Source organism: Scophthalmus maximus, chromosome 20, assembly GCF_022379125.1.
Source record: "Scophthalmus maximus strain ysfricsl-2021 chromosome 20, ASM2237912v1, whole genome shotgun sequence".
Taxonomy (NCBI): Eukaryota; Metazoa; Chordata; class Actinopteri; order Pleuronectiformes; family Scophthalmidae; genus Scophthalmus; species Scophthalmus maximus.
In genome coordinates, this window is record NC_061534.1 from 5729375 (window position 1) to 5745629 (window position 16255).

General features: G+C 45.0%; 1 protein-coding gene across 1 annotated transcript in view; it reads right to left on the reverse strand.

The window, feature by feature from the left end:
* si:dkey-247m21.3 (5-hydroxytryptamine receptor 4) overlaps positions 1 to 16255 on the reverse strand; it is a 31900-nt gene that overhangs the window by 14474 nt on the left and 1171 nt on the right. Inside the window, exons 2-6 of the mRNA XM_035609062.2 lie at positions 6130 to 6211; positions 5829 to 5996; positions 5179 to 5379; positions 4454 to 4607; positions 2352 to 3013 (exon numbers count right to left, since the gene is read on the reverse strand). Coding sequence (XP_035464955.1) covers positions 2352 to 3013; positions 4454 to 4607; positions 5179 to 5379; positions 5829 to 5996; positions 6130 to 6152 — 1208 coding nt within the window. The 5' untranslated portion in view covers positions 6153 to 6211. The remainder of the gene's footprint in view (positions 1 to 2351; positions 3014 to 4453; positions 4608 to 5178; positions 5380 to 5828; positions 5997 to 6129; positions 6212 to 16255) is intronic.

The following is a 16255-nucleotide window of genomic DNA, read 5'->3' on the forward strand; positions in this document are numbered from 1 at the left end:
CATCACTGAAACCACAATGACTGGAGCGGACCAACTTCCCACACACACACACAAATACACACACACTCACAGACACACACTCACACTCACACTCACACACACACACACACACACGCACACACACACACACACACACATACACACACACACACTCACACACACACACACACACACACGCACACACACACACACACACACATACACACACACACACTCACACACTCACACACACACACACACACACGCACACACACACACACACACACACATACACACACACACTAACACACACACACACCCACACACACACACACACACACACACACACAGCACCACACAAAAATGACAGAAGAAGTGACAGCTACTAAAAAAGAACAGGCAGATGCACATTTAGCATAAAAGTGTGTGTTTGTATATATATGTCTAGTGTAAGTGTGTTTCTGCACATGCAACACACGGAGTGTCTCCTGAACACGACCATGAACGTTGTCACACGACAGTCTCACTCGTGCTCGTGCATATTCTGTACGAAATAAAGTGTCAGCTGTGCGTATCCATCGTGTGTGTGTGTGTGTGTGTGTGTGTGTGTGTGTGTGATCGCCTTTGTTTCTATCCGGAGGTGAAGTGCTTGTGTTAAAGTTAAACAGTGCAGACACAAGCGGGTCCCCTCCTCCGTCATCCTCCGCGCTCGAAGGAACTGAGAGCGCAAAACACAGACATCAGCTAAATCACCTCCAACTCCACTTTAACAAAGAAAAGACTGTCGGACTGTTACGCAGTGCTGCACATTATCAATTCAATTAAAGATGCCGATTTACTGGAACAGAAACATTTGTGGAAATTGTCAATGTGTTCCTCCAGAACTTCCTTTGCTCTTCCAACACCACAGGTGACGCCAGGCTCAGGACAACAACTCCGCATTGGATGGAAAAATGACTCGTGGTGATTCACGGCTTTGACCGCAAGGTCATAAAGTTGTGAGTCGGGGATTACACCAATCATAAACATTGGAAAAGTCCCTGCGATCAATGTAATGTTCAACATGTAAGGCCAGTGTGCTGTCATGATAACATTTGCAAATAGGCAGTATAGTGCACAGTTTAGGCTAATGGGAATGTCAATATTTTTTTGCAAACTGATAAGCCAAAGGTATTCATCGTGTCTGCACCACATTTTATTATAGCTCACGGTTGTTGACATATTTAGGTCTGGACCAACGGACTGACATTGCCGGAGCCGCGTCGCTAACTTGGCTAAAAGCGTCTGGTGGACTGGCAGCTCTTTGAAAACTACACGCCACCACCGAAAGTTATTGCAATATTTATGAACACAACAGAGGCCTCAATAAATTACGATCGGGAATTTTCGATTCAAGTCACTGCTCTGGTTCTGAAGGGCGGCAGCATTTGCTGAACTACATATCTGGTGTTGCCCTCGATTCGTCCTCCAGCCACAGCTGTTCCCTGTTACTGTGGTTAAAGAAAGTTCAAAAACAATCCAGATGTTTTTCAAAAAACATGCTGCATGTGCATGTCAACAATGCCGACTGCGGCCAGGATTTTATTTATCAAACATATCTGACATCATATTTCCTGAGTACTAAAATTTTAATAACTGATGTGACTGATGTGTCATTAATTTTTAAGGTAAAAGTCCGGCGCAATTCAGTTTTTCTTCCTAGTTAAAATTTGCAGAGCGCCACAACTGCTTCGACACTGCACATTATTTCTAGAGGAGGCGCAGCATGTTCACATCTATTATTTACACTTTAGGATATGGCACATGGCCTAAATTAAAAATAATTGCTTCATTTATATAAGATGATGGCCCCACCGTGACATGTTTTCCCACATTTTCTCTTACTGATGTACCACCAGTCTACAGTGGGCAGGGATGACAGAGAGGAAAAATGAATCAGCAGCACATTTTTATTATTTCCAATGTCTTGAAAAAGGCAGTAATCTAACCTCAGGACCCGGGACAGCAGGACAACACACATATAAACACTCTCCCGGACATTTTTACTCACACACATGTGCATTTACCGTACGTCACGGCAGAATCACAGTACAGTGCCGCTTGTCAAAGGTCGAGTGAAATGACCTCGTTGTGACAAATGATTAGTGATCCGCTGTTGGTCAGAAATATGTTGTAGTCGGAACACAACATCGCATAATACTGTTTAAGTCACAGGATCAAATGTGCCAAACCCAAATGGAACTTGAACCATGACAGGGAAGAGAAGAAAATAAAACATCTACCTCACAGGCTTCATTGCGTTTTATGAAAGACGGAGCTAATATTCACAGAAAACCGGTGCAAATGTGGTCGTGACTTAACTGTGTGTTTACCTCAGTGCCATAGATGTGCCGTTGACCGACGCGGCAGAGCACGGCCTAGGGGTTTGTCTATAGGAGCAGCTCCCCTGTCGCGCGTAGCGCTCGTCGCCGCAGCAGAGGATCACCAGAAACGCCCTCCGAAACGCCCGGTTCAGAAAGGCGTACAGGAAGGGGTTCAGCCCTGAGTTAATGTACCCGAGCCACAGCCAGGCCGTCCACAGCTGCCAGGGCACCGAGTAGTGAATGAAGGGGTCCACCACGTTGGTGATGAAGAACGGCGCCCAGCAGAGGCAGAAGCAACCCATTATGACTGCCAGCGTCTTTGCCGCCTTGGTCTCGACGCGCATCCGGCTGTTCGCCATGGGAGCGTGCTCCGGAGAGGAGGAAACCACCGTCCTGAGGCGGCAGTGCTCCGAGGGATCCGAGGAGGTGGAGGACCTCCCGCTGGCGACCGGGGCCGTCGCCGGCACGGGAGCGGAGCCGGCGCGCTGCAGCGTCTCAATCTGCCGCGCGTGGGTCATGGCGGTGACGTAGATGCGCTGGTAGGCCAGGACCATGAGCGCCAGCGGGACGTAGAAGGCCACCGCAGAGCAGATCAGGGCGTACGGCTGGTTGACCAGGAACACACAGCTCGTGTCGTTGGAGCCGCCCGTCAAGACTCGCCTCTCCTCAATCTGGATGGGGAGAAGATGACGGACGCAGGACATGGAAGAAAAAGGACATCGTTTATGAATTACTCACGCAAGTCGCGGGTTCATTTGTGTTTACTCTGCGGGGAAACGAAACTTGCAAATATCCGCCCGTCGGACGCGGACGTCAGTGACTTTGGGAGAATCTCCACACTCATTGGCCCTTCGTGACGTCGCGTCAAGCAAATATTTCGCTTGATTTAAACCATTTAAACTCGAGGGAATGAAGCGAATGACTTTGTGTGTAATCTGATGGCACGGAAAAAATTTGGAAGCAGAGGAAGCAACTAGCCCGAAAAAATTTTTTTTTTTACCTTTGTGCTTGCGTATGGATAAAACAGACATGCAAATGTGTTAATTAGAAAAACTTGTTTTAAATACAAAAGAGTTAGCAGGCAATGTTTTTGAGCTTTGGAGAGGCTGCTGAGATAGGCTAAAGAAAGAGGTTATATGCTTGTGATTTCCTTTTCTGCAAAAAGAGTTTTAGTCTATCTGGCCGGCTGCCTTTACATATCCTCAATTGAAAATATGAGCAGGACAGACTAAACGGAATATCCTGCAGGGAGAGAATTTTGTTGAATTTTTGTTTTTTTTCCACATCCGCCTGTGCGCCTCGGTACTGACGGACTACCCTGTGAGCTCTGCGTGGTCATAAATTGGTCATTTTGTGAAATGGGGCAGTAAAAGTATAACTAAGTTTCCGTTTTAAACAATTCCTTTCTCGGGAAAAACGTCGGAAAAACATTTTCTACATTTGTTTTGTGACATTGCTCACAACATACAAAAATAACAAACGGAAACCGGGCCTGAATTTGTAGACGCACAGCTACTAATGTCAATTCCTTTGCAATTCTGTCCGTGACATATCACCTCGAGCCGATTGCTTGGATGCCGCCTGACCGAAGGACGGCGAAGAGGAGCCGTGTGTTTCATTAAGTGGGGCTGACTGAATTCATCTATCCCCGTCTGCCTCCGCGAGTCCTGCGGCTCATTCTTGAGGCGGCTCTGAAATAACCTCACGCCAGAACACAGACAAATGCCTGTCGGAGTGCCGTCTCCGCTCGCAGCGAGAGAGCCTCCGCGGGGGACTGGAATTGTTTTGTGATCGCTGCATTACCGTGTCATTGTTCGAGGGATTGGAAAACGTTATTAGAAACAAGAGAAATATTAGGTTGGATAGGTTTCAGCTGCATTTGCCCCCCCCCCCCCGACAGAAAGAACATCTCTCTCTTTGGGGCGTCTCGGGGAGGTATATGAACTCTTGAGTGGGATGCTTTGTGAAAATATGTATATTTTGTTCATGCAGGATTCAAATAGCCTTTTTTAAATTGTATAATAACAACACGAGCAGCTATTATTAAGCTCATTTACTGTACTGCTTTTCCCCCTCCGTGGCTTCTGATCCTATAGCTACAGAGGACTTACGATGTCCTCAATGCCGATGGCGTTCCAGCTTTGCATGATGGGTAAGAAGGAGATAAATGTGGGGATGAGCCAGCAGCTGCTGAGCATTACTGCCACTCTCACCGGGGTCATCTTGTGTCTGTAGACCAGCGGCTGGCAGCAGATCGCGTAGTACCTGGAATAACACACACACACACGGACGCACGTGCACACGCTGCATTGAACAGTTTATTTCGAAGCAATACTCCATTAGATGTCAACACCAAACCAAACAATAAATAATCACGCGTCACAAATGGAGCCTTCATGCGGCACCAGATCGCGATCATGTTTTCAGCGCGACTGGTCAAGTGTGACAGAATTTCTTTGGATAAGCCGAGCACATGTATGTGCCCCTATCCAAAATGAAATTCATAACAACCACGGGCTCCTTCGGTTTTTCTTAGAGGGCTTTAGCTCAACTGATAACAGTTTCTGTTTATGCTGGGGTACAAAAATAAACTCCCCCATCAGTTTTTTTCATTGGCACAGGACTGTGTTTTCATTCTGTTCTTTTTTATTAATGTTTTTTTTTCTACCGAGAGCACTTGTATGTTTGGAGCATGCATCTCAGAGCCCGACATTCATCTCTGGAGCAAATGTTTACTTATCAAAGCCCATAAAGACGGTTCAAATCCCTGTCCTCATCTCGCTCTCTCTCTCTCACACACACACACACACACACACACACACACACACACACAAACCTGTCCAGTGCGATGCAGCAGAGGTGCAGGATGGACGCTGTGGTCAACAGAACGTCCAGGGATGTTCGAACGAGGCAGAAGATCTCTCCGTACCGCCACTGGCCCGTGGTCAACTCGATCGCGGCGAAGGGCATCACGACCAGCGCGACCAGCAAGTCGGTGAACGCCAGCGACACGATGAAGTAGTTGGTCTTCTTTTTCCTTGGAGGTGGGGAGGCGGGTCAGAATCGAGAAAATAAAGCCATTCAAGTCGCTGATACAATCATCATTTAGAGTTCACGGTGTACTATAAGTTTTACTACATGAATCTCAATTGCATAGTAAGGTCGAGCGAGACCTCACATTATTACAGAGAAACCCAACATTATTTTTACACTACATACCAATCTACACCAGAGAGGGTGTTTCAGGACAAACTATAATATATATAATATGTGTGCTTTGACACTTTTTGGGGGGATTAGCTCGTAAATTCACTGTCATCTCTGTTAGCATTTTGTCAGTGCAGGCCTTGCGAAAACTCACAAATTATTTCAACAACTGACAAGAAAAACCCCTCCAAGGAACTGAAACCTAACATCGAGCCCGCCCGACCACACCCGCCGGTACTACGACTGTCAAAAGTACGACTGACCGCCACACAAGCTCACCGTAGATGTCTGTCCTTGCAGAGCGCCACGATGACCAGCAGGTTGCCGAACACCGTCATGACAATGATGACGGAGAGGAAGACGGTGAGCACTATCGTCTCCAGGAGGCTCAGGAATTCCTGCTGCTGCTCCTGTTGCTGTCCTGTGTTAATCAAGTCATCCAACAGACTGCAGCGAAGGATGAATCAAACAAAAACAGCGTTGACAATCTCTTTTTTTTTTATGGAAAGTTTTGGAAATTTGACAGCGGCTTTAGTTAATTTTCCCTTTTGTATGATACAAGTTGGAATGTAGGACCTACTGTTGAGGTGATGCTGTGGCCATCACTGGTCATCTGCATTGAAGTCAGCAGAGGAGAGTCCTTATCAACCCATGCTCTGGCCCTGTCGACACACACACACACACACACACACGCGCAGATAAGTCTGCATTTTTCGGAAAAAATAGTAGCCCGCTTGCAAACTGGTTTGGAATCCTTGTTGTTTGTCTACCCAGGGCCAAAAATGTGATATTTGTGCCTCGAATAAGTTGCTGGATCACAGCTTGAAAGCATGTGATATTTATAGGATAAATAGGCTGCAACTGGCAGCAGCTGTGTCTGCCAGATTCCATCAGCTTGTTAGTTTGTCTTTGTAATGCAATAATAACGCCGTGCTCTGGTGAGCACCGAAAGCGAAAAAACTCTCTTTTCTTATTCCCCTGCGAAGGGAGGGATGGAAAGATCAGATGCCAGCTCCTGAACAGCGACTCTGGGGCCGCTAGAGATTCAGCAGATCTCGGGTTGAAGGTGAGTCTGTTGTGACCCCGCAGCCCCTATTTAACCTGGTAAATGAGGTAAGCATATTGTTTTCACCGACAACACCCTGAGGAAATGAGAGGTCAAGAAGGTTACAAACAGATGGAGGGAGGTCAACGCGTGAGCTCTGTGTCATTGTCCATCTGGACCACATTCTGTCACATCAATAACATCTGATTCCGATCAGACAGCTTCTCATGTTTTTGTTTGGCTAATAACAGTCAGAAAAAAAGGACGTAGATGAATAATAATTCATGCGCCATGTTGGCTTTTTTGCAACCGCACGTAGGGGCGGGGCTGGGTCTCACTGAGAGCTTGTCCACTGCGCGCCCACCTACACCTGCGACCGTGCACCGATTGGACGCTACAAGCTGTCAATCGCTCTGTATTCTCTCTATACTAACTGAGAAGATTTTTTTTTTTTTCAATCGACGAGTGCGACAGGAACTGACAGTGGCTGGAGTCACTTCAGACTGAGTATCTGCTTCTGAGGAGCAGCAGAGAGCCTTTTCATCAGCACAGCGGCCTCGATGTCTTATCAGCTTTAAGCACCTATTGCGACATACGCTGCATCGCCGCCTCTTCGCCCCAGATGTCGGGCCTTATCGCACTCGAGGGTCATTATCGTCGCCTGACAGGCTGGACAGGCCTTCCCTCGCTGCAGACAGGCCACCATTTACAGCTTGTCATGTCACCTGGTCCGGGTATAGGTTCACTTTTAATCCAACATTCTCTACTAGACTGAGTCTTGGCGCAGGAGAGATTTGAGTTATCTCAGTTCCCAGTTAACACCAGTTACAGCACAGGTCAGCGAGACTGCTTTTGATTTGTTTGGTGGGTCCCCAGAGCCAAAAGAGCTGAGAAACCCTGACAGCTGCTCCAGCTCTGGCCGGTGCCAACATAGCTTCTTCCACACATACGTAACATTGGGTTCTGAAAATATGTTGCACTTTTTTTCAAAGTACTTGACCATTGAGCCAAAGCTGAAATCAAAACAAGGGAAAGTTCAGGGTGTTTTTCTATCAACATGTTCCTTTTTATCGGGAGAAGCAGGGAGATAACACAATCCTGATACACCATAGCCTTGTTGTACGTGGCACTGAAGAGTGTACATACCGTCTATATGGGACTTTACGTTCACACGCAGACCATGAACCGATCGAGCAGCGATCCCGCCATCTTTGTTGGTCGAGTACCCACATACAGTAGATCTTTTCCACAAACAGGGAACTGGTTCTTGAAGCGGTTCCATACAGGGTCCATGGGACTTTGGTGCCAACGAGTAAAACCGGCCTTCAGATCCAGGTGATAATTCGCTTTGGATTGATGACTTGACTCAAGTGACCCCTCTCTGAGACACAGGCCGCTGTACCCAATGAACTGACCAAATGGGGATGATGGAAAGTAAATTCAGGGCAGCCTATTTGAAGTCGTTCATGCTTTGCACCTGATGCTACATATGAAATGTGACAGATGCAGTTTTTGTGTGAAGAAGGAGAGAAGAAGAGAAAGCAGATCAAATCCTGCTTACTCTCATACCTCATGTGATAAGATCTAATCTGAAGCAACTAATCTGAGGCTCACGGAAGCCTTCAGGGGCCCCTGACCCCCTGAAACCCCCCCCCCCCCCCCCACACCAGGTAATTCATCAGCGATTAGGACACAAAACATTGCTTATACACACAGTAAAGATAATTAGATGTCATCAAGCTGCTGAAGGAATTATTGAGCTCAACAATGGGCCACAAATTGGCTTCAGATTTGCCTTCTCACTGCAACACCCAGTTTCAAATAGCACACTGATTACTGCCGCTCAGACGAAATTGTAATCAGCGATATAATTTCACTCTTTCACTGTTGAACACACACACACACACACACACACACACACGCACATCATCATCACTGGACAACGACACTGTCTCCCCTCCTACTCGTTGTTCACCCGCTTACTCACACGCCGGACTCCTAGGAATGAGAAGATATTAGCTCAATATGTATTTCTAAGGAAGCACAAAAAGAGGAGAGAGGCAGAAGGGGAGAGGGGCGAAAAAAAAGGGACAGGAGCCATATTTCTGACAGGTTGCTGTGGTTTTCCTCTGTGATGTGCGTCCAGGGAGGCGTATTTTCACGGCTCACCGTGTCCATTTCATATCTGACTGACACGGAGCTGAACTGGACAGAATAAACTCCAACAGAGCAAAAGGGGGTGAATATGTTGCCTACTACTGTTCTACTTACAGATGTTAAGGAGGTTATGCTTTCATTGCCGTTTGTCTGTCTGTCTGTCTGTCTGTGTTGCTAAAAATCCACTCAACAGATTTCCATGAAATTATGCAAAAGGGTGGGATATGAATGGAAAAACCCATTAAATCTTGGAGCAGATTCTGGTAAACGGGCGAATTCAGGATTTTTTCTTTCTTTGACATGGTGAGATAGGCCGTTTAGCCTTGGCGGAGGTATGTGCTCTCCGAGCGCCCTCGTAGTCGTCATTATTACTATTCAAAAACTTGTATTTTTCATTGAACATCCTCATGCGACCTTCTGTATGCTGTCGAGATATTTTTCATCTGGATCTGAGTGACAGACTGACAGAATTACCATCGGCAAAAGTCACAATGCCAGCAAAACAAACCAGAAATTCAGCTATATCAAGTGAGGCTTAACAATGGCTGGAATTAGATCAGTTCAAATCAAGGCATTAACACATCGATATGTCTGTTTGTACTATATATACATTTGTTTTTTATATGTTGTCGAAAATTTCTATTTAATAGATGGATGGATGGATACATAGTCAATTTTATCTCTCTGTTTCTGTTCATATTCTGCCACAGCATATCTGGCACTATGAAATGTGAAATGCGCACACCAACCTGCAAACACACAAGCAAAATTCAAAGCAATTATTTTCCCAGCATGTACACACACACACACACACACACACACACACACACACACAGACGCACACAAACAGATACACATTTCCCATGAGATCATTTGTAACGTAACAACAATTTAATGAAACTCAATTGTGCTGTGATAATTGCAGCTCTGTTAACACAAACAAATGCAGCGATTTAAATGCTCTTTAACTCTCCACTCACGCGCTTGTCTAGTCGGGTGGGAGGTAAAGAGGCCTACATCGCACATACATCTCACACCTCAGATTGTAAGAGGGTGGAACCACGTGCACGCCAGTGTATGTGTGTGTGTGCCTACATGCATATTTGTTTGTTTGTATGCGGTGGAGGAGTCCCTGCCACTGTTGCCAAGGAGACCGGGGGGTATCATGTTCTGCAGTCTATCGTTCTTTCATTTCAAATGTTTGAGTATGAGCTCTTTGACAAAGAAAACAAAGCCGGGACAGACACCCTCACGCTGTAAAGTGTGTACGGTGTCTTTGAAGTGGTTGACAATCGGTGTTAATATACAGACATGTCTTTTAAAGGTGGGATTAATACACATGTCCGGTGATATTCTGTAGATCGTGCACAGTTCAAACTACTGCACGGTTCTAACATTAGTCATCAATGCCAGAATCTGTGTACGTCTACTTCATTTGGTGAGTCCTACTTGCCCGTCTGTATATTGCGTGCACGGAGTGTGCGCAGGTGGAGAGGATAAGAGCCAGACACTCGGGAAAACAGGCGCTCCTCGAGCCGCTCTGCAGAGTTGTATTACATTCTGTTCTACTTTCCGGCTATTGAGAGTGTATAAATTGGTTTCTCTGCCTCACCTACAGCGAATCTCTTGCTCAGTGCTGCCAATAAAGAGAAGCCCTGGATCTTTTTTCTTTCCGGTGAGTCTTTTCTTTTCCGGTCACATTTGCCAAATTTGGGTGGAGATGCAGTTTACTTATAGGTTAAGACCCGCAAATAACACCAAACAATCACCTAAATGATCGCGCTTCGTGTGTTTGTGTCTAAGAGTTATGTTTGTCTTTAAAAAAGCTCAGTTGTTAACCGTGAGGAAAGTCAAAGGAAAAACTGTACGTGTCACGAAACCGAGCAGGATCGTTAACTCAAAATATGTACAGTTTTCACAACGAAAGAAAAAATTGCTGGGAAAAAAAGAAAACTCCCAGCTCAGAGTTGATGTTCATTGAGTTCAAAATTGCCAAGTCAATTTTTTTTTACACTTCAGTGACAACAAAATGTAATCTTCAAACATATTTAAAAGTAGATTTTAATATTACATTCTAGATTAAGACAGATACATCAGTGAGTTCATCTCAATTGCATTTGGAGCTTATGGAAAGCTGACGAATATGTTATACTACTATTTTTTTTTTTATGGCTGCAGATTTTAAAGAGCACGAAGCAGAAAGCAGAACCCCTGTCAGTTTCACTCAACAGTGATCAGCCCAAAAGTGGAAAAACACAATCCGGTTCCATAATAACACACACACACACACTGAACCAATGATTTTTTTTTATTGTTATACAGTATTATATTAACTGACAACAGCAGGAAACAGAGGCATTGGAAAAATGACAAACGTGTCAAGTTCGCTCGAGAACAAATTGGTTTGGGACACCGATCAAAACCATGAAATAACCTCTCACCACCAGAAGCAGCCGTCACACCAACACACACACACACACACACACACACACACACACACACTTGGTGTAGTTGGGTTGGAAAGGCCTCTGCTCGTGACGCTAAACAATAAAGCGTTGCTACACACCCACAGAAGACTACCCATGCTTTATTGACCTTTCAACGCAACGCGGCCAGATGTTCTGATTTGTGGCTTCACCGCGACAAAGCCACCGGGTCACGCTCGTGTCGGAGGGCTGTTGTCGTACACTGGTTTCGGTCACAAGAGGGGGACTATACGTCTCATTGTGCCATGGTTATTTAAAAACAGAGCTGTAGAGTCATGTGAAAAGCGGTCAGTTTTCATGACAAAAGTTTTAGTGAACAAAAATAACCGTAATAAAATGATTAAGGCCACTTGTATTCTGAAGAGTTGTTTTAAATCATCCGTCGAGGCCAAGGAATGTCGGTTATGGAGCATCACTGGTAGTAATAGTAGTAACTGTGATGTATAATATATTTTTAAATTATAATTCCGGGTTTACGCTACTAGTAAAGTAACTGAAATGTTACTAATGTGTTACTGAACACTGCCAGGCCCTTCTTCAACATGAGACAAAACTATGAACTTCCTTATTTACTGTAGCTAAATCCCTGAAACTGGACATTTGTCAGATGGAGAAACAGATGGACGTGCCCTTGCTGCACCCCTGAGGGAAATAATACAGGACACGTGGACAATTTCTGTGGTGACAAGACTATAACAAGAACTCAAATCCTTCGTGCCATCAAGCCTGGAATAGTTTGCTGTAATGACAGATCCTGCCGGACACAGTCTACAGAGAATTAACTAATTATCTCAAACCAGGGTCTAATGTGGAGGGGAAAAAAAACATCAAGTGCATGCCAGCTTCTGCTCCACATGTCGGCTTTGAGTCTTTTTGAGCTCCATGATGTGCAAACAGGACGGTTGATCTGGTGGATTTTTTCTCCTTTTTTTTCAAACTACCAGTCTGTGCAACGAGCATCTGGAGACTTCGTTTTCCCGTTTGAAGACCATATTTGGCAGCTAAAATAAAGAAAGATGTTTCGTCCATTTCTGGAAGAAAAGATTCAGATCTGAAGATCAGATGCTCAAAACTTTCGGATAAATAATTCTCAGTGATGGATGTCAGAACAATGCAACCTGTTGCAATACAACAATAAACATTTGCTCTAAGTTTTAAGCACTGGAGCAAAAAAGAATTCAAAATTTTTCCTTCATCTCCAGTCTTTTTTTGCAGATGACTACATGTAATTATATTGTATTTACTTAAATGACACCACGAGGAGGAGTTGCCAAGGTAACAAGTGAAGGAGAACGAAATAAACAACTAAGAATATTCTCCAAAAGCCATGAGTCAGCCTTCGTCTGGTACGCCCACTGGTACAACAAGGTTGAACAAAACCTCAACCGTATCTCAAATCAATAGTGTCACAAATGTTAATATTTCCCCACATTTTTCTCCACATTTGGTGTATAGAGCCACTGACACATCACTCACGGGCCCTGCCGCACCCACGACTGGAGCGGGCGCCAAACCCGGGGAGTGCGGAGCGTGTCTTCTGGATAAAGCTGTGTGGGTGAGGGTAATGGTTCGTGAGCAGGTAATTGAGCGCGCCGGCCTCGGCACTGTGCCAGGTCGTCGGTAAACGGAGGGTGACTGACGAATAGAGTGAACAACACACAAACACGTGCGTGCAAGCCCGCACACACACACACACGGAGAGAGAGAGAGATTTACAGTATGTGTGGACAGATGCAAAACACACCCAGGCTGTGGTTTTCCAATTTCTCGTAGTTCCACTGTCCACATCAATATCTTCTACACTGGGAAATTCATTCAAGGGAACAATTATATGCCTCCAAATTTAAAAAATAAAAGAAGCTTCTTCATAGGATTTAAGCCAAATTAACAATATAACATAAAAATCAACAACTTAAAATGTTGGTTTTTTTGCTTTTTCACCAAATGACGCTTCATTTTCAAGATACTGTATTATTAAAAAAAGTTCTTCTTCCAAAAATTTTTCACCAGGATCATTTTAATGGTATAATTTTATCTAAAGGTTTAGCCCTAGACCTGGTGAAGAGATGGACATGCATCAAACTGTGTCTGGCCTTACTTCTCCTTATCTCACAAACTAAAATGTCCCATTCAACTCATGTACCTGACGGGGAAAAAAAGGAAAAAGGAAAATCTTCCTTGTTCCACTAAATTAAGACTCTCTGCCTCCGTTCACCAAGTTACCGTCCAGAAATAAATCGTCAAAAAACGAGCCTGAAACTTAATTCTTTGCTGCCTTAAGAGATAAACATACGCACAGCTGAATCTATCGTGGTAGGACGTCGCCCGCGACAGGTAAGGTTTCACTCTGCACACGACCGCTTTCGACGCTCAAGAGCGACTGAGCTTTGTGTCGGTTCACTGGCACTCGAGCTGTTTTGCCGCGCTCGCCGCTTAGATGTACGTTTTGGCAGCGAAACCATGTGACAAAAATGAAAAGAATGAATGTCAAAAACGTGCATCACTCAGCCGGAGAGTGACGGATTGATATGCCGCTGAATCCCAACTCTTATCTAACTCGAAGCCTGGAAGTTGTTTTTTTCATATTGAACAAAAATTAAAACAGCTACAAATGATATGATTAATACTGACCGACGCACAAAAATAGTATTCCCATTCCCTGCGAGCAGCTGGACGATAAAACAAAGAGCGTGTCATTTTTGACGACATTGAGTTGAATTTACTACTGCAAACATGCTGCTTTGGGTGAGGTGACGCTGATAATGAATAGGGCCCTGGCTGGCCCATGGGAATCAGGCTAATGAGTTGGCGTCGGTACAGACGACACCAAAATTAGCCTGAAGGCGGCGGCTCTCTCCTAAATGTCTACAGGGTGTGAGAGGCTAATAAGGACGGCACAGTAGGCGATTGCAGGGACACGGAGGTTGATGGTGAAGGCAGAGACAAGAGCTGATCCCTCCAACAACAAAACCTATACTGTTTTACCTTAATTTGCCCTTGGGGCAAAAGCTCACTGTCTCTCAACAACACTTTTTTCCACCTGCCTGTTCCGGTTGCAGATGCTCGTACCTGCAGGAACCGGCCAGGACCATCGGCCTGCGTATGCCTCTGTTGGGATAATGCCGTCCACAGGGTTTCAATTTCTGGATCAGAGAGGAGTGTTTTTTTCCCCCCTAATGGGATAATCCAAATCAGATTCAAACCTTGATCCAGATTCAACCTTTTATTCTATTAAATTGTCTAATAATAGTAAACCGCTCACAAATAGCCCTCTATTTATTCTGTGTTCTTCCCAGATGCTTCCAGAGATTCGGAGCTATTTATTCCTGGGAAACAATCCTCCGCGATGACGAGTGATTAAGGCTCCGCTCGGTTACTTTTCAATGTGGACTTGGACTAATGCTGTGTGTGTAAAGGGCCACATGGTGTGGACTCCGAGTAATAAGTTTTGTGTATGTGGACATGCCAAAAATATGTTGGCAAGCTCGCGGTGGTTTGGACGAGACTTCCCGAGAATGGGAGCCACGTCGAGGGAACGAAGTGAAGTGGATTTATTACCAGAGAGGCGAGTTGAACAATGGCCGAGGGAGCAGCTTTTGGATGACACCGCGGCCTCGGACTCGTTTCGAAATGCTGCATCCAATGTGATGGCTTGGACACGCACCAGCCCATCTATATACAAGTCATCCCTTCTTGATGTCTGTAATACTTGCTTTAGCAAAGGCCGCTGGCAAGCGATCAGAACGGGAGTGGGCTGTGGGTTAACACGCTTGTCTTGTTGAGCAGCTATTTCGTGTTGATTATGTTTGATTATGCCACTGAAAAATGGGAAATATTTATACTATAATAATATACACCGTCCACTTTGACACTTTCACACCTATTTTGTCAGAACCTGCCCCCGGCCTTCATGAAAACAACATGCTGGTCTCACAAGCTCTCAAGAGATGATGTTATCTGAATATATATAAGCATATCACGAGTTTATCTGAGTATTGTTTTCTGACCATGTTCACCCCTTCATGGCCACAGTTCACCATCTTCTAATGGCTTCTAATGCACCGTCACATCAAACTAGTTTACTGGAGCAGGAGAGATTGGCAGCCTGAATGTGCGGCGGACAATTTCCGCATATGGCTGTGAAGAACTCCTGTCGAAGGAATGTTTCCGACATATTGTTGAATCCATGCCATGAAAAACGGCGGTTGTTTTGACAGCGAAGGGAAGCCCTATACGCTGTGTCAGTGCGCTGCTCTTTATAAAGTGCTCGTGTGCGGAGTTGGAAGTGAACTCCAGTCTCTTGCTTTAAAGTTGGACATACTTAGCGACCATCCATTCCAGACCTCAACACCCTCCGTATAGGACACACTTCTGTTTCGGTAGCACTGAATGTTGTCATTGGACGTAAATCGTGAAGTAAAGAACCAGCCAGTAAATCCATGAAAGAAATAATCATTGCAGCCCTTTAGTGAATCTTCTTCTACTGAAATGAAATGATGCTCTTTTTCCAACTTTCAGAAATCACTTTTCACAACCTTTCAAACACAACTCTTTTTTCTCTCACTTACAAACACACGCACACACGCCCACACTGTGCAAACAATACAGCGTTACAGAGCAGTTATCTCTCTCTACTCCATTATTACAATATTTACAGTCAATTCGAAGCTTAACCAATGGAAGAGCAACCAAATATACAGCAGCAGCAGCAGCAGCCGCCGCCGCCTACTCTCCTGCAGAGCATTTGCGTGCATGAGCTTTTGTGTGTGTGTGTGTGTGTGTGTGTGTGGTTCATAGTTCTACTCAGACAAAATATACTTTAATTAAGTTACAGAAAGAGGCGCAATAGCAGCACGTCTGCGATGAACTATCATGTTCGGGGTAATCCAAGTGTCCTGACAGATGTGAAACAAGCTCCCACTAATCTTATCGTGGATGTGTCGGCTGGCCAAAACAAAGACTGTAGTAGAGGAATGCTGTACAGGCAGAGTGTAGGGATTTTTCTTTGGCACAACCTC